Source organism: Pipistrellus hanaki (genome assembly GCF_964339955.1).
Source record: "Pipistrellus hanaki genome assembly, chromosome: 11".
Lineage (NCBI taxonomy): Eukaryota > Metazoa > Chordata > Mammalia > Chiroptera > Vespertilionidae > Pipistrellus > Pipistrellus hanaki.
The window spans coordinates 34,240,870-34,263,074 of NC_140513.1; the positions used below are offsets into that span (position 1 = coordinate 34,240,870).

The 22,205-nt window shown below is 36.0% G+C and overlaps 1 protein-coding gene and 1 long non-coding RNA gene across 7 annotated transcripts in view; one reads left to right on the forward strand and one right to left on the reverse strand.

The window, feature by feature from the left end:
* LOC311630442 overlaps window positions 1-22,205 on the forward strand; it is a 930,538-nt gene that overhangs the window by 861,443 nt on the left and 46,890 nt on the right. The window lies entirely within an intron of this gene.
* VPS13A (vacuolar protein sorting 13 homolog A) overlaps window positions 1-22,205 on the reverse strand; it is a 185,468-nt gene that overhangs the window by 93,426 nt on the left and 69,837 nt on the right. For all 6 annotated transcript variants that reach the window (XM_084899409.1, XM_084899408.1, XM_084899406.1 and 3 more), the window contains exons 29-38: window positions 21,898-22,051; window positions 21,072-21,185; window positions 20,890-20,993; window positions 15,268-15,435; window positions 13,389-13,693; window positions 10,974-11,121; window positions 6,037-6,184; window positions 3,097-3,224; window positions 2,582-2,751; window positions 747-964 (exon numbers count right to left, since the gene is read on the reverse strand). In XM_084899409.1, coding sequence (XP_084755535.1) covers window positions 747-964; window positions 2,582-2,751; window positions 3,097-3,224; window positions 6,037-6,184; window positions 10,974-11,121; window positions 13,389-13,693; window positions 15,268-15,435; window positions 20,890-20,993; window positions 21,072-21,185; window positions 21,898-22,051 — 1,657 coding nt within the window. The remainder of the gene's footprint in view (window positions 1-746; window positions 965-2,581; window positions 2,752-3,096; window positions 3,225-6,036; window positions 6,185-10,973; window positions 11,122-13,388; window positions 13,694-15,267; window positions 15,436-20,889; window positions 20,994-21,071; window positions 21,186-21,897; window positions 22,052-22,205) is intronic.

A 22,205-nucleotide genomic window follows, 5' to 3' on the forward strand; every position in this document is an offset into this window, starting at 1 on the left:
AGAAGGTAGAGTTGTAAGTACATTTTAAAATGTGGGGGAAATCTCCACCATGGCAGAACAGAAAACTAACCCAGTTTCGAACTCTCAACATGATACTCTTTCCACTGCACCACAATAAATAAAAGACAGTAGAAAACCATATATAAAACAAAAATAAGAGTATTTTAAGTTGAAATACTATCTTTAAATAATGAAAAGAAGTGGTTTATTATTTCTCCCTGCAGGTTTTCTTCCAATAAATTCTTTCAAATTATTGTCTGCAGATAAGTACAAGCACTTATTCTAATATAGGTCTCATTAATTTTTTAACCCAGTATCTAGTTATACCTTGAAAAATATGCAAACTGCACAACCCAGAAGAAAGCATTTTCCTTTTACCTCTTAAAAATAAAATTTTAATTTATTAATTCATTTAATCTCATCAATTAGAACTGCTATTTTCAACCTTTTTCATCTCATAAACTGAAACAAATTCTGCAGCACATCCAATATATTTTGCCAATCTGACAAAAAAAAATGGGAATAAATTTGACTCATTCATATCGAATGGAAATTGATGTCATTTTTTTACTGAACAATCTAAGAAAAAAGAGGTCAGTGCCCTGATTAAATAGTCAGGTATTTCGTGTTTTAAAAATTCTTGTGGCACGCAGGTTGAAAATTGCTTATCTACAAAGCTAATTAAGGTAAGTGCTATTGTAACACTTAACTAACATAGATATTAAATACTTTAGTTAATAACTAACCTTCTTCTCTAGCAGCCCATGCTTGAACATTGGTTTCTACAGCAGTGCCTGTGGTGTAGGCTTCAAGAAAGACATTTGCAACTGTCAGCAGAAATTCCACACTTGCACAAATATATGTTTCTTGAAGGACTACATCAGACATCCAACTATCTCTGATTTTCTTATACTTTACATCCATCATATCTTTTTTGTCAAATCCAACTGTCAGTCCTATCATTCTGAAAAACACAATAAAAATTCCTGTGAATAGCTTACAAATAACCAAACACACCAATAAAACTCAAAGACTTCTTATCCCTTTCACTGACAGCCAACCAGCATCTGAAGCCATTTATTGTAGAAAGATCTCAAAGTACTCCAAATAATAATAGATTTACAAGCTTCTGGAACATAATTGTTTTATAAATTAGTCTGTCTTTAAGAAATTATCAATATTTGGAAAGTCAGCATATTTTTCATATATTTCCCATTAAATTTTGATTGAATTGATAATTTTGATAATATATATTAATTTGAAAAACAAAAAAATTAGATTGTTTTTATTTACGGTAATTAATCAACCATCCAGCAAGAGCACATAACTGAAACAAGACATTTTATGTCTTTAATTATTTTTGGAGAGAGAAGAAAGGAGGGCAGGAGGGAGGGAGATAGAAAAACATCGATATGAGGGATATCAATCAGTTGCCTCTCAGATGCACACTGACCTGGGATCAAACCTGCAACCTGGGTATGAGGCCTGACAGAAAATGCAATCTGCCACCTTTTGGTGAACGAGGTGATGCTTCAACCAACCAAGCCTCTTGGACATTTAAAATGTTGACTGTGAACCATGACTTCACTGAATTGAAGCTCCAATGATATTAAGGATATAGCCAAAAAATGAATGTGCAACTTTGGGAATAAGTTTTATAAAATACTAGTGGCCTGGTGCATGAAATTCATGTACGGGAGGGGGGGGGGGGGGTTCCTCAGCACAGCCTGCATCCTCTCCAATTTGGGACCCATCAAAGGATGTCCTACTGCCTTTTTACAGGGACCGGGCCTAAACTGGCAGTTGGACATCCCTCACAATCCAGGACTGCTGGCTCCAGCCACTCACCCGCCTGCTTGCCTGCCTGATTGTCCCTAATCACTCTGCCTGCCGACCTGCTCGCCCCCAACTGCTTCCCTGCCAACCTGATCACCCCCAACTGCCCCCCTTGCTGCCCTGCTCACCCTCAACAGACGTCCCTGATGGCCTGCTTGCCCCCCACTTTCTCTCCCTACTGGCCTGCTCACACTAACTGCCCCCCCTGCTGGCCTGTTCACTCCAAAGTGATCCTCCACACTGTCCTGATCACCTCCGACACTCAATGAAGGCCTGCTCACCTCCCCTCACCCTCCCTGCTGATCTGCTTACCCCCAACAGCCCCTGCCTTCCCATCCTGGCCTGATCACCCCCCAGCGACCCAAGATCCCAGCCCCTCCTTTTTTTCTTTTTCTTTTTTCTTTTTCAGCACCTCCTTGAATGAAGGCCAGGGCCGGCTAGAAGCAAGTATCTAGGATTTATTTATCTTCTATAATTGAAACTTTGTAGCCTTGAGTGGAGGCCAGGGCCAGCCAGGGAGGGCAGAAAGAAAGCTTGCTTCCTCCATTGCCGGGGGCAACCCAAGCCTCCTGCTTGCTCTAGGTCTGTGGCCAGCTGCCATCTTGGTTGGATTAATTTGCATACTCGCTCCTGATTGGCTGGTGGGTGTGGCTTGGCATAGCAGAGTGAAGGTTAATTTGCATGTTTCTCTTTTATTAGTGTAGATATGAACCATATTTCAAGTAAAAATGCAGAACACTATTACCTAGGAGTTGCCTTCTTGACATGAGGCCTTTTATCATCTAAAATACAGTTTTTTAATGAGAAGGCAGCAGATACTGAGTCATCTGTATACATTTTTAAAGTACTTATTATATTCTCCAACTTAAATTCAGCAAGTGTCAGAGAAGGATCACGAAGATCTGTAAAGGAAGTCTGCAGAAGAGAAAATCAATATAAATTTTATACAAACACAAATAAAGCATTTTTAATTATAAACTACCACATTCTCTATCTCCAAAGGGCTCACTAAGAAAGGCCAAAAAATATATTGACTTTAACTCAAAATTTTATTTTTCACATCACTACTATAGCAAAAATAATGTATTTTAAAAGGGAAATGGTTAAGATTATTTTATTATTAAAATGAAGAGATCAATAATTTTTCTCATAGGAACAGATACTACAAAATGTATATAAAATATTAATAATTGGTATTTTAATAAACATTCACTATATAATTTTCATCAAGTAAAAAACATTTTCCCCCCCTCAACTTACCTGTTTAGGACCTGGACTATATAGTATCATGGTGAGATAGTCAGTTTTGAAACTCATATTTAGTGTTGTCTTAACTTGAGGGGCACATGAATGTACTTCTACCACAGCAGCTGTCACTACAGTTGTTCCTTGGAAAAATTCAAGTTATCAGATAAAAGAAAAAAAAAAATAAGAAAAGCTAGAACTATTAAAATAGCCTTGAAATAGATTTAACAGAATTATTAATCAAATGGGTATAGAAGAGGAGAAGAGTTATAACAGCAATAAAAGCAGCCATATTATACAAATTGTTAAAATTGAGTAATCGGTAAAAATTTCTAGAACTGAATGATTAATATATTTAAATGTCTACTTCTCATCCTGTACATTTTAGACATCACCTTTGCACTGCCTATTATTTTAAGTCCTTACCATGTATTTCCTTTATCAGTCCCATCTTCCTCTTTCTAGCTTTGCTCAGTTAACATGGTTACTACTAGGTTAACATAGCTAATATCATTTAAATTCTTATTTACAGATTAAGTCTTCCATGTCTGATTTAACTATAGTTATATAATAATTTTCAATGAAGAGACTAATAGTTTTTGGTTTTTGGTTTTTTTAAATATTTTATTGATTTTTTTTACAGAGAAGAAGAGAGAGGGACAGAGAGTTAGAAACATCAATGAGAGAGAATCATCGATCAGCTGCCTCTTGCACACCCCCTGCTGGGGATGTGCCCGAAACCAAGGTATATGCCCTTGACCGGAATCGAACCCAGGACCTTTCAGTCCGCAGGCTGACGCTCTATCCACTGAGCCAAACCGGTTTTGGCGAGACTAATAGTTTATTATAATACTTCCTCTGCTACTACATTACAACTAGTGCATCTCTCAAAAAAGAGAGCATCACTTCTCACATTCTAACAATTTTTCAAAATCATGCAAAATCTCCTCCACTTCTGCACCTATTTGTAGCAATTTCTCCCTTCCTCGGAACAGAAAGCATGTCTTCCTCTCCATATCACTTATGGAAGGTACTTATAGTAATCCCCCTTATCCACGGCTTCATTTTCTGTAGTATGTTACTCATAGTTGACCAAGGTCTGAAAGTGTTAAATGAAAAATGTCAAAAATAATTCATAAGTTTTAAATTGTACCGCATTCTAACTAGCATTATAAAATAATATGCTGACCCCTCCATCCTACCAGGATGTGAAATCATGCCTTTATCCAGCCTATCCACTCTGTATATACTATACCTGCCTATTAGTCAATTAATAGTCCTCTAAGTTATCAGATGGACTGTTGTGGTATCACAGACTTGTATTTAAGTAACTTTTTTTTTTACTTAATAATGTAAAGGTTATTAATAAAGGTAAAGCCATGCACATAACTGTTTTTTACAGTATATTGTTACAATTGTTCTGTATTTTATTAGATGTTAATCATTTATTATGTCTAATATATAAGTTAAATTTTATCACAGGTATTTATATATAGGACAAATAATAATATACATAGCATTAGGTACTACTTAGCTTCAGGCATCCACTGGTTGTCTTGAAAAGTATTCCCATGGATAATGGGGAAATTACTGAAATTAATCACTCATTCTATATATATATTATGGAATTTATGCTACTTTTCTTCTTGAAGACATTCTTCCACTTTTTTTTTTTTTTTTTTTTTTTTTTTTTTTTTTTTTTTTTTTTTTTTTAGGATATTCTGAAATCCTCTTTAATGATAATGAAGTATTTTTTACTACACATCCCAGTAACAGAATATTTTGGGATTCCTTTTCCGTGTAGCCCTGGTGGTTAGGTCCATTATTTTTGTATCCTATGTTTTCCTCTTTCCTGAATTCCTTGTTTTGCTAGAATATATTTTAAAACTAACTTATTCAGGAATGAGTATGAAAAAAGTAACCTTTGTGGGTCTAAACATCTGCAAATTATTGTGTTTTCACATTTGGATGGTTCAGCATTATATAGAAATCTAACTTCAAAATCATTTTCCTTAGAAATTTCACTACATGGCTCCATTGTCTTTTATCATCTATCCATTCCATCCCATTCAGTTTTATTGATGATAAATCTAATTCCAATTACCTATTCTGTTTATGTTGGTTTCTTTCATGCTCAGGTTCTTATGATTTTCTTCATATCTGTCCATTAATACTTAACAGTAAAGGACTAGGTTGTTTATTCTAACAAGCAAATATGGGGTTTCCTACAATGTTATAAATGTATAGTTGTTTGTGTGTTAGGATTCTCCTTGACTGACAAAACTGTGTAAAAATCTCAGGGCTTTGCAAAGGTGGATTTTATAAGCTAGTAGGTTGCTCTTTAAGATAGGTAGGTTTGGTGATCTCTCAAAATGCCAGAATGAGGAGAACTTTGTTCTCGTGAAGCAAAATCATCCCAGCACTCCTAAGTGACCCTATTCTTGGTCTGTACTGATGCTAAACTTAAAATCCAGTCAGGTTCCACATAGTACATTATAGCCAACATTGGATAAACAGCCTTTCTGAGTGATGGTTCCCACTGTTCTGTTCCTTCCATTTACCATTTATATATTTGTTGAAATCTATAATTTCTTCATGCTCATCCTCTATTGACACCTCTAATACTTTGTTATAGCTATTATCAATATAAAATACCTCTATAAATGCTGCTATAGGAATAAGAGAGAAGAGGAAGGAAGGAGAAAAAAAATTGAAAAGGGGGACCTATGTTGGGATAGCTAAGCATAAATACTAAGGAATTTTGTAACAATAGGACTAAGAATTTTAAATCAAAGGAAAAAATCAACAAAACTAATAATAAACAATTTAGAGATACCTGAAGAGGATTAGATAATTCAAAAAGATTTATAAATCTTTATTTTACTCCAAAACTAGAAGTAAAAAAGAAAGGGGGGCGGGGGTGGGAGGGGAAAGAGTTTAAGGTCAAGAACTTACCTCCTGAATGATGTGAAGCATTAGTGACTCCACTAGTAACACTCTGATCTTTCACTTCTGCCAGTGGGACATTGCCACCTCCTTCATACCATATATTACCATATAATGTTTTAAAGATAGTTGTTATATCTTCTTGACTAAGAATGAACTGTTAAAAAATAAGATTTGCTTATTTTCTTATTACTACTTCATGTAGTAAAAAATTCACATACAATAAAAATAATTCTTTCATTTCTATCCTCTGCAAAACCAATTTTTACACATGAGATATTTCTACTAACTGAATATTCAGTTTTAAATGACTATGTGAGTTTTAGTACCTTGTGAAACACAGAACAAAATTAAATGCCAATATCAATGAAGCTATGAATAATGAACTATTTTTATTACAAATTACCAATAAACTAGTAATTTTAAAACTTGAAAATAAACTTATTTGGTTAAATATTCATTCAGCTACTTTGTCTTTATTTGGTTAGTAAACAGCTAAATCTTTAAATATAGGATAAAAAAATAATTCATTTGTATGATGAAAAATAGTTCACAATGTGTTTTTACATGAATTACTTTATTTTAACTTCACAAGTAGTAGGTGTGAAGAATATAATCCTGACTTTATAAGAAGTTGAGGCTTAAGTAGTTTAGTATCATGTTTTAGTCCACTTAATAAACTTAACACAATAAGTAAAAAGCTCATGTGTTCGGAATTTAGCCTAAAATCACCAGCATAGAACCTGTTGTAAAAGTTGTGATGGCTAATTTTGTGTCAATTTGGTTGGATCACAGTATCTAAATATTTGGTCAAATCTTTTCCTAGATGTTTTACACTCACCACACATACCTTATATATGCTGTAGATTACCTACAAATGCCTTTTGGGGCAGACCCACTAGAATGAAATTGAGCCTATCTCTACCACAACCCACTTAGTAGTAAGCAGCTGTTGTTGCCCCCGTGGAGATCACACACTTGACCCCTCCCAAACCTCAACCTCAGTGTCAGTCTAATGCACACAGGCCAAGTATACACAGAAACACATCATATTTGTTTTATTTCTCTAGAGAACTCTAATACAAAAACCGTTTTTGTAAAAATGAAAATAAAAAGACCTATGAGTTTTAAAATGATGTTTAATTACCTCAAGGGGATAATTTTAATTCCACAAAAATTAACAATTTTATTTTCATCAGGTTTTCTTTGACTGCATTGAAAAGACGATACTGGCATATCTTGTATTTATTGTGAGTTTGATTCCAGACAATCGCAATAAAGCAACTATCAAAATAAAGTGAGTCACACAAATTTTTTGGTTTCCCAGTGCATATAAAATTATGTTGACACTATATTATAATTTATTAAGTGTAAGCATTAAGAATTTAAAAATTTACATAACTTGATTAAAAAATATTTTATTGCTAAGAAGTGTTGACCATCATCTAAGCCTTCAGTGAGTCATAATTTTTTTTTGCTATCAGAAGGTCTTACCTTGATTTTAATGGTTGCTGACTGCTAAGGGTTGTGGTTGCAGAAGGTTGGGGGAGCTATGAAATTTTTTTAAAATTAGACAACAATGAAGTTTGCCATATTAATTGATTCTTTTTCATGACCAATTTCTTTGTGACATTTCATCCACAGAATTTCTTTCCAAATTGGAGTCAATCTTCTCAAAACCTTCCACTGCTTTATGAATTAAGTTTATGTAATATTCTAAATTCTTTGTTATCATTTCAATAATCTTTCCAGCATGTTCACTGGGAGTAGAATACATTTCAAGGAACCCTACTTTGCTCATCCATAAGAAGCAAATCCTCATCGTGAGGTTGTAGCAATTCAGTCGTATGCTCCAATTCTATTTCTAGTTTTCTAGCTATTTCCACCACATCTGCAGTTATTTCCTCCACTGACTGAATACCTCAAAGTCACCCTGAGAGTTGGTGTCAACTTCTTACAAACTTGTGTTAATGTTGATGTTTGAGTCATGAATGTTCATAATAGCATCTAGAATGGTGAATCCTTTCCAGGAGCTTTTTAATTTACTCTGCCCAGATTCATCAGATGAAACACTATCTATTGCAGCAATAGCCTTAAAAAATTTATTTCTTAAATAATAAGACTTGGGAGCTAAAATTACTCCTTGATCCATGGGCTGCAGAAGGTAGTATAACAAGTCTAAAAACAACATTAATCTTGTTTGTTATACCTCTCTATCAGAGCCCTTGGGTGACCACATGCATTGTCAATGAGCAGTAATATTTTAAAAGGAATCTTTTTTTCCCTGAGCTGTAGGTCTCAACACTAGGTTTAAAATATTCAGCACATCATGTTGTAAACAGATGAACTATCCCCAGGTTTTGGTGGTTCATTTATAGAGCACAGGCAGAGTAAATCTAGCATATTTCTTAAAGGCCCTAGGATTTCCAGAATGGTTCATGGGCATTGGTTTCCATTTAAAGTCAGCAGCTGCATTATCTCCTAACAAAAGAGTCAGCCTATTCTTTGAAGCTTTAAAGGCAGGCATTGCTTCTCCTCTCCAGCTATCCAAGTCCTAGGTGGTGTATTTTCTTCCAATATAAGACCAGATCGTCTATAATGTTGTTTAGTGTAACCACCATCATTAATTATTTTAACTAGATCTTCTGAATAACGTGCTGCAGCTTCTACATCAGCATTTGCTGCTTTACCTTGTATTTTTATGTTATAGAGACGGATTTTTTCCTTAACTTCAGGAACTAACCACTGCTAGTTTCAAAATTTTCTTGTGCAACTTCCTCACCTATCTCAGCTTCAGAGAATTGAAGAGAGTTAGGGGTTTGCTTTGGATTAGACTTTAGCTTAAGAGACTATTGTGCCTGTTTTAATCTTCTATCCAGACCCTTAAAACTTTCTCCATATCCATAACAAGGCTGTTTTGCTTTTTCACCATTTGTGTGTTCACTAAAGTAGCCCTTTTAATTTCCTCCAAGGACTTTTCCTTTGCCTTCACAATTTGGCTGTTTGTTGCAAGAGTTCTAGCTTTCAGCCTAACTTAGCTTTTGACATGCCTTTCTCACTAAGTTTAATTATTTCTAGCTTTTGATTTCAAGTGAGAGAAGTGCAACTTTCCTTTCACTTGAGGACATTGTGGGGTTATTAATTGGCCTAATTTCAATATTATTGTGTCTCGGGGAACGGGAAGACCCAAAGAGAACTAGCTTGAACAGGGCAGTTGGAAGAGAGAAGTCAGAACACATAAATTTATCTATTAAGTTTGCAGTTCTATCTGGGTGTGGTTGGTGGTGCCAAAAAACAATAACAGTAGTAAAATCAAAGATGACTGACCACAACTCACCATAACAAATATAATAATAATAGAAAGTATGAAATATTGGAATTATTAAAATATGACCCAGATGTGAAGTGAGCAAACATTGTTGGGGAAATGGTGGCAATAGGTTTGCTGCTCAAAGCCGGTTTGCCATTCAATTTGCAAAATATTATGAAGCACAAAGAAGAAAAACAATAAAATAACATATGTCTCTATACTAATCTAGTGTCTTAAAATTAAATCCATCTGTACCTTACTCATGCTATTTATGCTGTTTTATTTATGCATACCTACTACTTCAGTTTTAAAAAATATTTATTCATGACATTTATTTTGTGATTATTATGCAGCAGTCATTGCAAAAAACAGTATGTTCATATAAATTTATAAACTGAAATATTACAATTTCTAAATAAATGTTTTTCAATTTGTACATGTATATTGATTGAATGCCTGCCAGTTCTTGACAGTAATCATCACTCTCACTCTTGCAAACAGCTCAGTGCAGAAGTTGGGAAAAAGATAACCCCCAGATTGTTGCTCTATGGCTCCTACATGTCAGGGCAGTCTATGTGCTCTCCCCAAACATCTGACAAGTCAGAAATCACAAGCTGCAGTACTTAGTCTAAATGCATTAGGCTAGTTGATTCCAGCTTCTTTCTGATACAGAGCATGATGTCCAAGAAGGGTCAAATATGTCCACCAAAAGAGACTTCAATTATTTATCTTAATAGGGTTCTTTTCATCTATAAGATGCACATATGATCTTATATACTATGAATTTAACATTTTTCTTCCAGTTGAGAGGTTTTAAATTCTAAATAGACTTTTAAGTTAAAAATCTTAAATCTTTAAAATAACTATTTTCTCTTTTTTAATACATTTTTATAGAAAGAAGTAGGAAAACTGGGAACAGGAACTGGGAAAAGAAACCTTCCAAACACAACATATGTTGCTATCACTTCAGCAAAGCATGTGAAATAGTTCCATCCAGTCAAAAGGGAACAATATGAATTTGTGGATAGGTACATAGGGATCTGTGAAGCAATGTCAACCAATAGTTGAGATGAAGTTATGCCTAAGGTCCTCACTCATTTGCAATTTTCATCTTCAACCTCTCCATTCTTCTATGATCTTCTCTAGGTTATTTCATATATTCCCATGGCTGATAACTTCAAATTCTATACTGCATAGACCTCTCCACTAAATTATATATTAACGTATCCAACAGACTACTTATAGTATCCTAATATTTGTTTCCTTCATAGAATTTGCCACAATTTAAAACCATTTTAATAATATACCTGTATACTTTTTACTATCCATCACACCTCTGGACTATCATCACCACCAACCCCTGAATCAGACTGGTAAGTCACAAAGCCAGAGACAATGTCATAGCTTCTTTGCCACTGTATCTCCAATATCTAACACAGTAGCCCGCAAATATTTGTTGAATGAATGAATGGAGAATATTCAATTAATTCTAGGTTAATATAGCTACTATCTCAATTCTGACAAAAGTGATTAATAAAGAGATAACTTCTACACCCAAGCAACATGTCCCCAAGCAATATTTTTTAACAAAAAAAAAAAAAAAAAAAAAAAGAATAAAGAAGTATTTGAAAATTACCTCCATAGGTTTTAGTTGAGCATTTATATTAAAACAAGGAACTTCCTGGAACCACTCCCAGGCTAAATTTCGCTCAACAATCACCTCAAGATTTAATGGCAGGAGTATATCTAGTACTTCCTGGTATGCGTCATTGCTATATTGAGACCTAAAGAGAGAGATAAAATTATTGCAAATGGTTTCCTATGTACTCAGATAGTAACAAAAAATTAAAATTTTCATTTTATAAATTAATAGAAATCGATAATTTTGTGTGTATGAACATTTCTATTAGCTGTTTATTGGCTCCTTTGAAGAACCATCTAGTTGTGTTCTTTACCAATTTTTTAAATTAGTATCTTGTTCTTTCTGGTTTAAAATATTTAAAGATTTTTATCCTTTGATAAAGATGCTGCTAATATCCCATATTCTTTTTCTCTTATAACTTTGTTTTGGTAATGAATATTCAGAAAATTACATTCTTGTATAGTCAAACCTAATCAGTATTTTTCCCTTATCACTGTTCTTATTCCTTCAATGCTTCAATTAGAAAGTTGTGTTCTACCCTATTACTGATACTTGCATATTATTTTCCTTTAGTTTTTTAAATAGTGTTATTGAGACAATTCACATCCATACAATTCATCTGCTTTTAATCTTTTATGGTTTTAAATGGCACTATATGATTGGCAGCAATTTGTACAGCAAAATCCTCAACAAAAAGCCCCAAAATGAAATAAACATGGCATGCATAAAAACACTTGTTTACAATGTGTGACCTGAAATAAGGATGTTGACATTTGGCACCAGGTCATTTATTTAGTGCAGAATGTCCATTTGAATCTTGAGTGAAAAAACAAAGCCTGGGAGAGAGAGTTGGGGAAAGGATAGGAGCCAATACTGAGTGCCTGCAGCATCTACTATGTCTTCACTATTAGAACTTGTAACTGAAATACTTAAAGAAACTTATTTTAATGCAAATTAAAGGCCAAATGTTCTATAAATAAATAAATAAATAGACATATGACATCAAGCACTGGACAGTAATTCATAATATGGGGGGAAAACAAACAGAAAACAACAACGTGAGTCCTATTACTGCCCCAACTTCTACTGTTTTGAGATAATTTACAAGCCATGGCACTAAGAATTCTTGTGACCAAGGCAGCTAGCGCTCATATAGTAAAATGCCAGAAAGAAGAGAACTACAGAGAAAAACGCCAAAATTTTAGCCTGCAGTAAATTATAATTAAGAAATGTTCAAATCAACATTAACTAACATGTAAAGAAACTTCGAAAAAGCAAAATTAAACCCAAAATAAGCAGAAGGAAATAATAAATATAAAAGCAGAAATCAATGAAAGAGAAAACAGAAAAATGAGAGAAAGCCAAAAGCTGATTCTTTAAAATTAATAAAACTGATAACCTCTACCAAATTGTTTATTAAAAAGGCATAAACTATAAATATCAAGAATGAGGGAGGCAAAATCCCTGTGGACACTAATAATAAGAAGGAAACATTATACACAACTTTATAGCATAAAATTCTACAATGTGAACAAAATGGACAAATTTCTTGAAAAAAATTTAAAAAGATCACACAAGAAAAAAATAACTTGAATAGACCTAAGTTTATTAAAGGAATGGAAGATTAGTTAAAAATCTCCCACAAGTAAACCCTGGGACCAGATGGCCTCACTGGTAAATTCTACCAAATATTTAAAGAAGAAATAATACAATGTACACAAATTTTCACAAGTCTATCCATGTCAAAACTTATCATATGAAGCCATGTGATTGCTTAAATGTCAATTATATCTCAATAAAGTTGCTATTCCTTCTTTATTTCACCGTACTAAGTGTGTTTTTTAGAAAAGCAAGCAATAATTTATTGACTGCAACACACACACACACTTAACACAGTGAAATAAGGAAGGAATAGCAACTGAGTATTTTTAAAGCAGCAAGAGGTGAGGACAGTTGGGGATGACCAGGCCTGCAGGGGAGGTCAGTTAGGGGCAACCAGGGTGACAAGGGAAGGTAGCTAGGGGTGACCAGGCTGGCAAGGAAGGGAAGTTAGAGGTGACGGGGCCATCAGGGGAGGGCAGTTTGGGGCAACCAGGAATGCAGGGGAGGCCAGTTAGAGGCAATCAGGCCAGCAGGGGAGCAGTTAGGCATCAATCAGGCTAGCAGGGGAGTGGTTAGGGGGGTGATCAGGCTGGCAGACAGAAGCGGTTTGGGGCAATCAGGCAGGTAGGCAAGCGAGCGGTTGGGAGCCAGAAGTCCTGGATTGTGAGAGGGATGTTCGACTGCCCTCGAGGGGTCCCAGATTGGAGAAGATGCAGGCTGAATTGTGGGAAATGCATACCCCCTCCCCACCATGCACAAATTTCATGCACCAAGCCTCTAGTACAAATATATTTGTGGAAAGCTTACCTGTATAGTCGCATTTCACTCAGCTTTATCGTAATCAAATCAATAATGGGTGGGGGATTGATCTGGCTCTCTGTTATCATGTGGAATGTATTGGTCATTGTAATTAATCCAAAATCAGCAACAAGGACATTTTTAGAAACTGAAGACTGTGGGATGACCACAACTGGGGCTTTGATGTTAACATCTAATGCCATTCTAGAACTCCTTTGTGCCAGTTCTTTTACACCAGTAGCAGCCATTCCTGCTGCCTGGACAGTTGCTTCAGCCAAGGCTTCTTTCACTGCTTGAAAATTATCTATAAAAGCCTATAAAGGTAACAGAATTATATTCACAAGGTTACCATTAATGAATAAGACTTATTAAATATATATGGCAGGTAATGATTTTACCTCCATTAAGAAAAAAAATTTTCTTGGTACAACCAAGCAGTATATATTCAAAGTCTGGCTTCCTATATTAAATATTAATCTTCTGCATAAAAACTGAAAAATACAAAGATAAAGATACAAAGATATAGCAGAACATTGAAAATCTAGTCCCTGGAACAAAGTAATATGTGGATATTTCAATATTTCACTGATATCTTGTTCCCTCATTGTCTCATTTTTCCTAAATGGTAACCAATTACATTGTGTTTCCCTGTACAAACTCAACTGGCAGAGAGCTTCTTTATGTTTGTAAGATAAAAAATTAAAATATATTTCCTTAAGAATGCTAAATTTTCTAACTTCTGAATTCTGGAAAAAAATACCTCAATAACATAAAATATACCTAAAGTTACACTTAATTTTCGTACTTAGAGAAAGATTTCATTTTCAGTCATTTTTTAGTATAAGGCTATCACATCAGTCTCAGTGACAAAATCCTTTTGAGTTCTAAAAAGAAATTAGAGCCCGGCTGGCATGGCTTAGTAGTTCAGCATCAGTCTATGAACTGCATGGCTCAGTGGTTCAGCATCAGGAGGTCACAGTTCGATTCCCAGTAAGGGCACATGCCAGGGTTGCAGGCTCAGTCCCCAGTATGGGTGTGCAGGAGGCAGCCAATTAATGATTCTCTTTCATTATTGATGTTTCTATCTCTCTCTCCCTCTTCCTCTCTGAAATCAATAAAAACATATTTTTAAAAAATCATTTAGCAAATAACAAGGAATTTAAAAAAAGAAATTAGACAAGAAATAGTTGTTCATATTTATGTTTTGGTGTACAAAAAAATTATGGGTATATGAAAAATTGCATGGTAACCTTAATTAAAAGATCAAAAAATGGCAACAATATTTACTTAGAATCAACTAGTCATCTATTATATACACCAACACTAAGAGATAGCACTTTAAAAGAATGAATAGTGAAGCCGTAGAGAAGGGTAAGACACTCACCAGAAAAAGCATCAAGTGACAGAATGGAAAAACCACAGGAGAAAATAAACTATGAAAAGTAACTCAAGTACCTTAGAGTGCATCATAGAGAGATTAAATCTAAAGCTCTTAAAGCCCAGTCACAGAATTATAACATAATAAAAAATATAATTTTAAAAATAATAACCTGAGACAAAACAAACTTCAATTATATTGGAGTTGTAACTTAGGTAAAGCAAAAACGTAAACCAATAATGTATAAAATAAAAACTCAATTAATATATATGACATATAATATACATATACTTAATACATTAATATCTAAAATATATACTTCAATTAACTGGATATTCCATGTGAAAATAATACTAAAGTATTATACATTTCAGTCATAATAAATGGTATCCAAACAATTATAAAAAATTAGGCGGTAAAAATCAAGCAAGAAATTATTATTTATTCTTTATGTATGGTTGATGTACAACAATTTCCAACTATCAGGAAAGAATCAATTAACATACTTACCAAAATAGAATGTAAAAATTTTATGATTAAGACTACTTCAATGCAACCAACAGTTAAATTAACTTGAATGTCAACCACACTCATATCTGTGTATGCAGAATCAGCAGTTGCATTCACATAAGAAAGGATTTTGAAGCTGAAAACTTCTTTTCCAGTGATATAAACAGCCTTAATGAGAAAAAATTCAAATGTCAAAATCCATTTTTGAAATGATGTCTACATTACAAAAAAAAAAAGCAATGCACATATATTTGGAAAATCTCCCATGTAGTCAAGCCAAATAGAAATAAGGCAACAATTCTAACCCCTTTATTAGAACCTACATTGCAAGTTTTTTAAATTGGTGGTGGCAGCTCCGTTTGTGGGCCATGAAATCCATTTAGTAGGTTTGGCCCCAAATTTTTATAACCGGCGAGAGAAAAAAAGGAAAATTATCAGAATTTACATTTTCATTTAGTGTGTTAACTTATGTAGTAAGAATTACCATATACACTGAGTGGCCAGATTATTATGATCTCTGAACACATAATAATCTGGCCACTTAGTGAGTGAATTGGAGCATGGGTGGCGTCCGGCCAGCCTGGCCAGGGGGAGGGGACATGGGAAGTTGGCTGTCCTGCCTCCTGGTCTAACTCCTGGTCAAGGAGACAATTTGCATATTAGCCTTTTATTATATAGGATAGACAATAAGTGGCCATATTATTATGCCTTCAGAGATCATAATAATCTGACCACTCAGTGTAAATGTTCTTTTTTGTCATTATCAAACTTGGAAAAACTCTGTACCTCTACAACTTAATGAAATTTTCTGTTCCTTATTAGTTTTCTGAAGTCATCTCAATTGCAAACCAAAAATTACCTACAGGTTAAAGTCACAAATTTTGCAATACCAGTTAAAATGGTGGAGCTAGTTTCCAGAGCTGGTAGTGTAAATAAACAGTACTCGCAACCTCCCACAACCACATCAAAATTACAATGATACTACTAAATAACCATCATTCAGAACTACCTGAATTATAGCTAAATGGAAGTCCTACAACTAAGGATTTAAAGAAGCCACACTGAGACTGGCTGAAGGGTTGGTCCCACACCCATGTAGGATGGATAAAAATTGGGAGGAATATCTCGGCTACGGAAGTCTCCCAAGGAGCGAGGGGTCCCAGCTCCACCAGAACCCATCACTTCTGAGTGTAGAAACAGCAGGGATTGTGGCTGGATTCGATGGAGGGATTATGGAGTCCCAGACAGCTCCTCTTGAAGGATTTACTCAGGCTTGCTCCTTCTGAGCTCCAGCACTTGGGCAGCAGCTCAAAAGACACCTGGGACTAGCAGGAGGAACTGACAATGGGGTGAGAACTGGAAGAGCAGGTTTCTACCAGAAAAAAAGTGCTGGCAGAGACCATTGTTCGTTTTCTGACACACATCATATACAGAGCTAGCCATATGAGTTATCATCAACCTGGCTCACATTGTTAAACCCACATGGGTGGTTCTCTGAGACTCTGCCCCAGGCAACTTAGGGCTCCAACTAAGCTGTTTCCAGTGGCTTTCCCTGTCTTGGCTTGTGCTTCAGACTTTCCTACAATCTCAAACAAGCAGCAACTGGCCTCCAGGTGCCCTATACCTTTTGCTAATGAACCCCAAGCCTGGTGCTAGGAGCAGCCAACCTTGGTTTACAGTTTGGCTATTTTTATAACAGCACAGTTTACAATAGCTAAGATTTAGAAACAGCCTAAGGGCCCATCAGCAGATGAGTGGGTTAAAAAACTATGGTATATCTACAGTCACAAGGGAATACCATGCTGCTGTAAAAAAGAAAGAACTTTTACCATTTGCAACAGCATGGATGGAACTGGAGAGCATTATGCTAAGTGAAATAAGCCAGTCAGAGAAAGATAAATATCACATGGTCTCATTCACTTGTGGAATATAATGAACAATATAAAATGATGAAAAAAATAGATCAGAGTCCAAAGCATTGAACAGACCATAAAACTTCAGAGGGAAGGCAGGGGAAGGAAGCAGATAAGAGATCAACCAAATGACTTCTATGCATGCATATAAGCATAACCAATGGACACAGACACTAGTGGGTGAGGGCATGTGCAGGAGGGTGTTGCTGAGAAAAGGTCAATGGGGGGACAAGGAGACATTTATAATACTATATGTAGTACTTTAAACAATGAAGAATTTTTTTAAAAAAGAATGTCAGATCAGATAGAATCCTTTTCAACTATGGCACAGATCAATAACAATGGTATCTGTATAATGGTACTAAGGGAAAGGGAGAATGCTTTTCTAGGACAGAGTCATATAATCTGAGTGACCTCAGGTGTCCTTTACCTTTTCACTGCCCAGAAAGCTGAGGGGCTCAATATATCATTATACCTAAACCCATTCATGATGTAGTGTGCCATGGCACAGTACCTAGGAAGCTGTGATCTAATGCAAAAAGCTTGTCCTTCTGGTTCTCTGACATGTAGTGACCTACAGAACGAGGTAGATTGTTTAAAACTCATTTACATTGGAATCAAAGTCAAGAAATAAGGAGAGGAAAACCGAAGTGGGGCTAAAAGATAGAAATGAAAAACTTTCATTAGCAGCCTTTTTTGTAAGTTGGATTTTTAACCTTATAGATGCATTAAAAATAAAATTACAGGGGGGAAAAGAATAGGGCGTGAGTGATATCAGTTCCATTACTAACTTCTTTTATAAACACATTTATTTGAGCTTTACTTTCCACATAGGGCAAATAAAATGGATGCCTTCCTCAATGCTCTAACCACTATGATCTACACTAATAAAAGAGAAAGATGCAAACTGACCGTACCACCGCGATGCCCACCAGCCAATCAGGAGTATACAGATTAACCCCAACAAAGACAGCAGGTTAATTTGCATATGCAGGCACCAAGTGGCCTGGGTCCCAGGAACATCCTCAGATGTCCCAGGCCATTCCAAGTCTGTAGGCCCATGTATAGGCCCTGAGCAGCTGGGGTCCCACAACACCCCTGGCCAGGAGTGGCCTACAGGTGCTGGCACCAAGCAGCCCAGGTCCCGGGACAAGCAGCCAGAGGCGCCACGCAGGCTGGGTTCCAGGACAAGAGGCCTGGGACACCAAGTGGGCTGGGTCTTGGGACAAGCAGCCGGGGGGGTGCCAAGTGCAAGCAGCCCGGGTCCATGGCCCCCAGCTCGGCGGACACAGGGAACAAGTGGCTGCTGGGCTTGGGGCCCCCAGTTCCCAGGGACATGCCCCTAGCCCAACAGACACAATGCAGGGCATCCTCTGCACACGGGCTGCAGAGGAAACACCTTAAAAAAAACCCAAAAAGCATATATATAATTGATTTTTTTTACAGAGAAGAGGGGAGAGGGATAGATCTCAGAAACATCGATGAGAGAGAAGCATTGATCAGCTTTCTCTTGCACACTACCCACTTGGGGATGTGCCCCCAACCAAGGGACATGCCCTTAGCAGGAATCAGACCTGGGATCCTTCAGTCTGCAGGCCAACGCTCTATTCACTGTGTCAAACCAGTTCAAGCGTAAACACCTTTTCTGACTGCTCCCTGTACACCGCCACTTGCAGTGTTCTTGGAAACTTGGGTAATAGAATTAAAGAAGGTAATTTAGGGTTTTTCCATCACACTCCTGGAGAAAAAAAAATGAAAGTGCACTGCTGGAGGGGCTAAGAAATCTCATATCCTGCTCTAGCTAGTTTGACTCAGTGGATAGAGCCTTAGCCTGCCAACCACAGGGTCCGGGTTCGATTCTGATCAAGGACATGTACCTAAGTTACAGGCTCTTCCCTGGCCAGGACCCAAGTCAGGGCTCATGCAGGAGGCAACCAATCAAAGTGTCCCTCTCACATTGATGTTTCTGTCTCTTCCACATTCTCTAAAAATCAATGGAAACATATCCTTGGGTGAGGATTAAAAAAAGAAAGAAATGTCATATCCTAAGAAAGATACATCCTGAAAATGCCTAAAGTTGTTATTTTTTCATGGTGAAAGGACTGGAGTCTGTGTTGATGAGGACACCTTGGTGGCTGTAGTGGCTGGCAGTGGCTGCAGCAGCAGGGTGATGGGACTGGCGCCTTCCCCGATCAGCCCAGTCGCCTCCCACAGAGAAGTGGGCCTAAGCCATCAGTAGGAAATCCCCTGAGGGATCCCAGTCTGTGAGAGGGGGCAGGCTAGGCTGAGGGACCCATCTCCCAAATGCATGAATTTTGTGCATGGGCCTTTAGTATCTATCAATACACACAGATTTCATGCACCAGGCCCCTAGTTTTTAAAACAAAAACAATAAAAGCTAACCACATCTCATTCTTATGAGTCATGTATCTTTGCTGTTTTGGAACTCTTGTTATCTCATGCTAACAAGCCATAGTAAGAAAATATAAAGAGTTAGGATTTTTTGTTTAATAAAAAATCAGGTCATCACAGTATCTCATTCAGTATTATTGGCAAAACCTATTCATCTATTTCTTTTCTTTCTGTCACACTTCAAACTCTGACTTTCTAACCAAGTACCTCAGCCTTTTCTTATCTTACTATTATTTGACAATCTTCACTACCTTAAAATATACCATCTTACCTGAATGCACCACTGTTTAAAAATTACGTGTCCAACTATACAACAGTATCTAATTCAAGAACCTTACAGTCTTATAGCCAATAACAAAATACCCATCCTTCATCTCCTAGCCATCCAGTTCAACAGACTCTTAACACTGTAACAGCTGCAAAGTAAGCACTGATGAAAATAAACTTTTTTTAAAAAATCTAATTCATTCAATATGACTTTAGACACTCTGCCCGTGAAATCTGAAATGCATTACAAAGTTCACAGTATTTGAAGAGAGAAAAAAAAAGAAAAAGTGAAAAGGGCATTTACTAGTTACCCATCCCTCCAAAGCCCCGCCCCCATTCCCCTGCAACTCTGTTTTAGGAGTGATTACTTATATTTACCTCATTTATAAGGTATTTAATCCTCATCTATAATAATAAAAGCATAACATGCAAACTGACCAAATGACTGAACTGCAGAACATCCAGACGACCTCTGAATGACCATGCTATGACACCCACTGGTGCCAGGCCACCCAAGGCAGGTGCGAAGTGATTGATTGGGGACCAGGCTATCGCACCATGATTACCCTGCAGAGGGAGGCCCAGGCCACCGGCCAGCGGGGCAATCAATTGCAGGGGGAGTGGGGTACCCTCCATGATCGCCCTAAAGAGGGAGGCCCAGGTTAATTGGCAGTGGGTGGGTAGGGCCTCCCTCTGCCGGGGCAATCCATCCCGAGCCCCAACTGGGTGGGTAGGGCCTACCTCTTTGGGACGATAGACCATGGAGCTCCCAGACTGTGAGAGGGCACAGGCTGGGCTGACGGACCCCTCCCTCCCCCACCAAGTGCACAAATTTCATGCACCAGGCCTCTAGTTTAACATATAAAGAAACAGAATTCAGGATTAGGCGTAGAGATAAGAACCCAATTATGTCTAAGTCCAAAACAAAAAACATAATAAGCCACATAGCTAAAATCTGACAATTTATACCCATGACTAATTAAAGAAAATTAAATTCAAAAATGTACTATTAATAGAAATAAATTCATACCTTTTTATATACAGCTGTTATATCAGAATCCAAAACAATTATATTCCTTAGCTTCGCATTTATTTCAGTTACTGAAGGCCTCATAATTATCTCAGAATCAAGCCCTACAAAAATAAAAGAATGGTTAAATACCTTTTCTTTCATGTGACAGTTTTGGATTTATTTTTCTGAAATTTTATTACCTTCAATCTTAATTTCAGCAATGTTATGTTTCTGATCTTGAATAAAGATCTGTAAACATGATAATTCTGCTAAGATCTGCAAGGTAATATCTTCATGCTTGTATCGTCTTGAAGCTGCAATAAAGTCATATTGTAAAAAATAAGGAAAAACTTGTAGCTACCTCGCTACACTTATTAAGTAAATAAAATATCACAACAAATAAAAGTAATGCTAGAGAAAAACCTGATTTGCAATTCAATTGAAAACAAGCAAGAAATTCCCTTATAAAATAGGAATTCAAAAAAATCTAATGAAAACAAAAGCCAAACAAAAGCAAAACAGATACATACAAAAAAGGATGCTAGATAAGGCTAACATTCGAAACTAAGATATTGCTGGCTGCAAAATGATAAATCTTTTGAGAGTTAATATTTTCTAGGTGATACCTGTCATTATTGAACTTGCAACTTTTCCCACTTAAAAAGTATTCTAATTAAAAAATATACATTAATATTACTCAAAAAATTTTAGTTCTATTTTGTTAATTTAAAGTAATGATATTAAATGCATAAATTTTAATATAAACCAAATTCTTTTATAGTATAACCTTCAACTTAAAAGAATGACAGAATAAATAAAAGCCACATTTTCTTCAGCAGTAGTCATTTTCCTTTACTATTATTTTCTAAAATTAGCCTGGCATTTAATGAATCTTTCTAGATTTTAAGTTAGGCAATAAAATTCTGAAAACAATATTGTAAGTTAACAAAGCCAAAGCCAAATTTATTAATCTACTTGGTTAAAAAAAAAAAAAAAAAAAAAAAAAAGGATTTTAAAGAAACTTACCTATTTTTTTAATGACCTCTCCCTTGTCTTCTGTCTCTGCAACATGCCCTGAAGCTGACTTTTCCTCCAATTGTGGAAGAAAATTATTAAAATAGTTCATTGTATTCAGGAGTGCTTCCGTATGCAAATGAATATCCAAAGAGGAAAAATTCACCTAATGTACAAAGTTGGTTTTAATACTCTGTGAATATTTATTTGATTGCCCTATTATAACGCACTAGGCTTTGTGATACAAAGGATCCAATTTATAATATTCTATTTTTATCCTAAAGGATCTTAGAGTTCTAGCTATAAAATAATTTTCATAA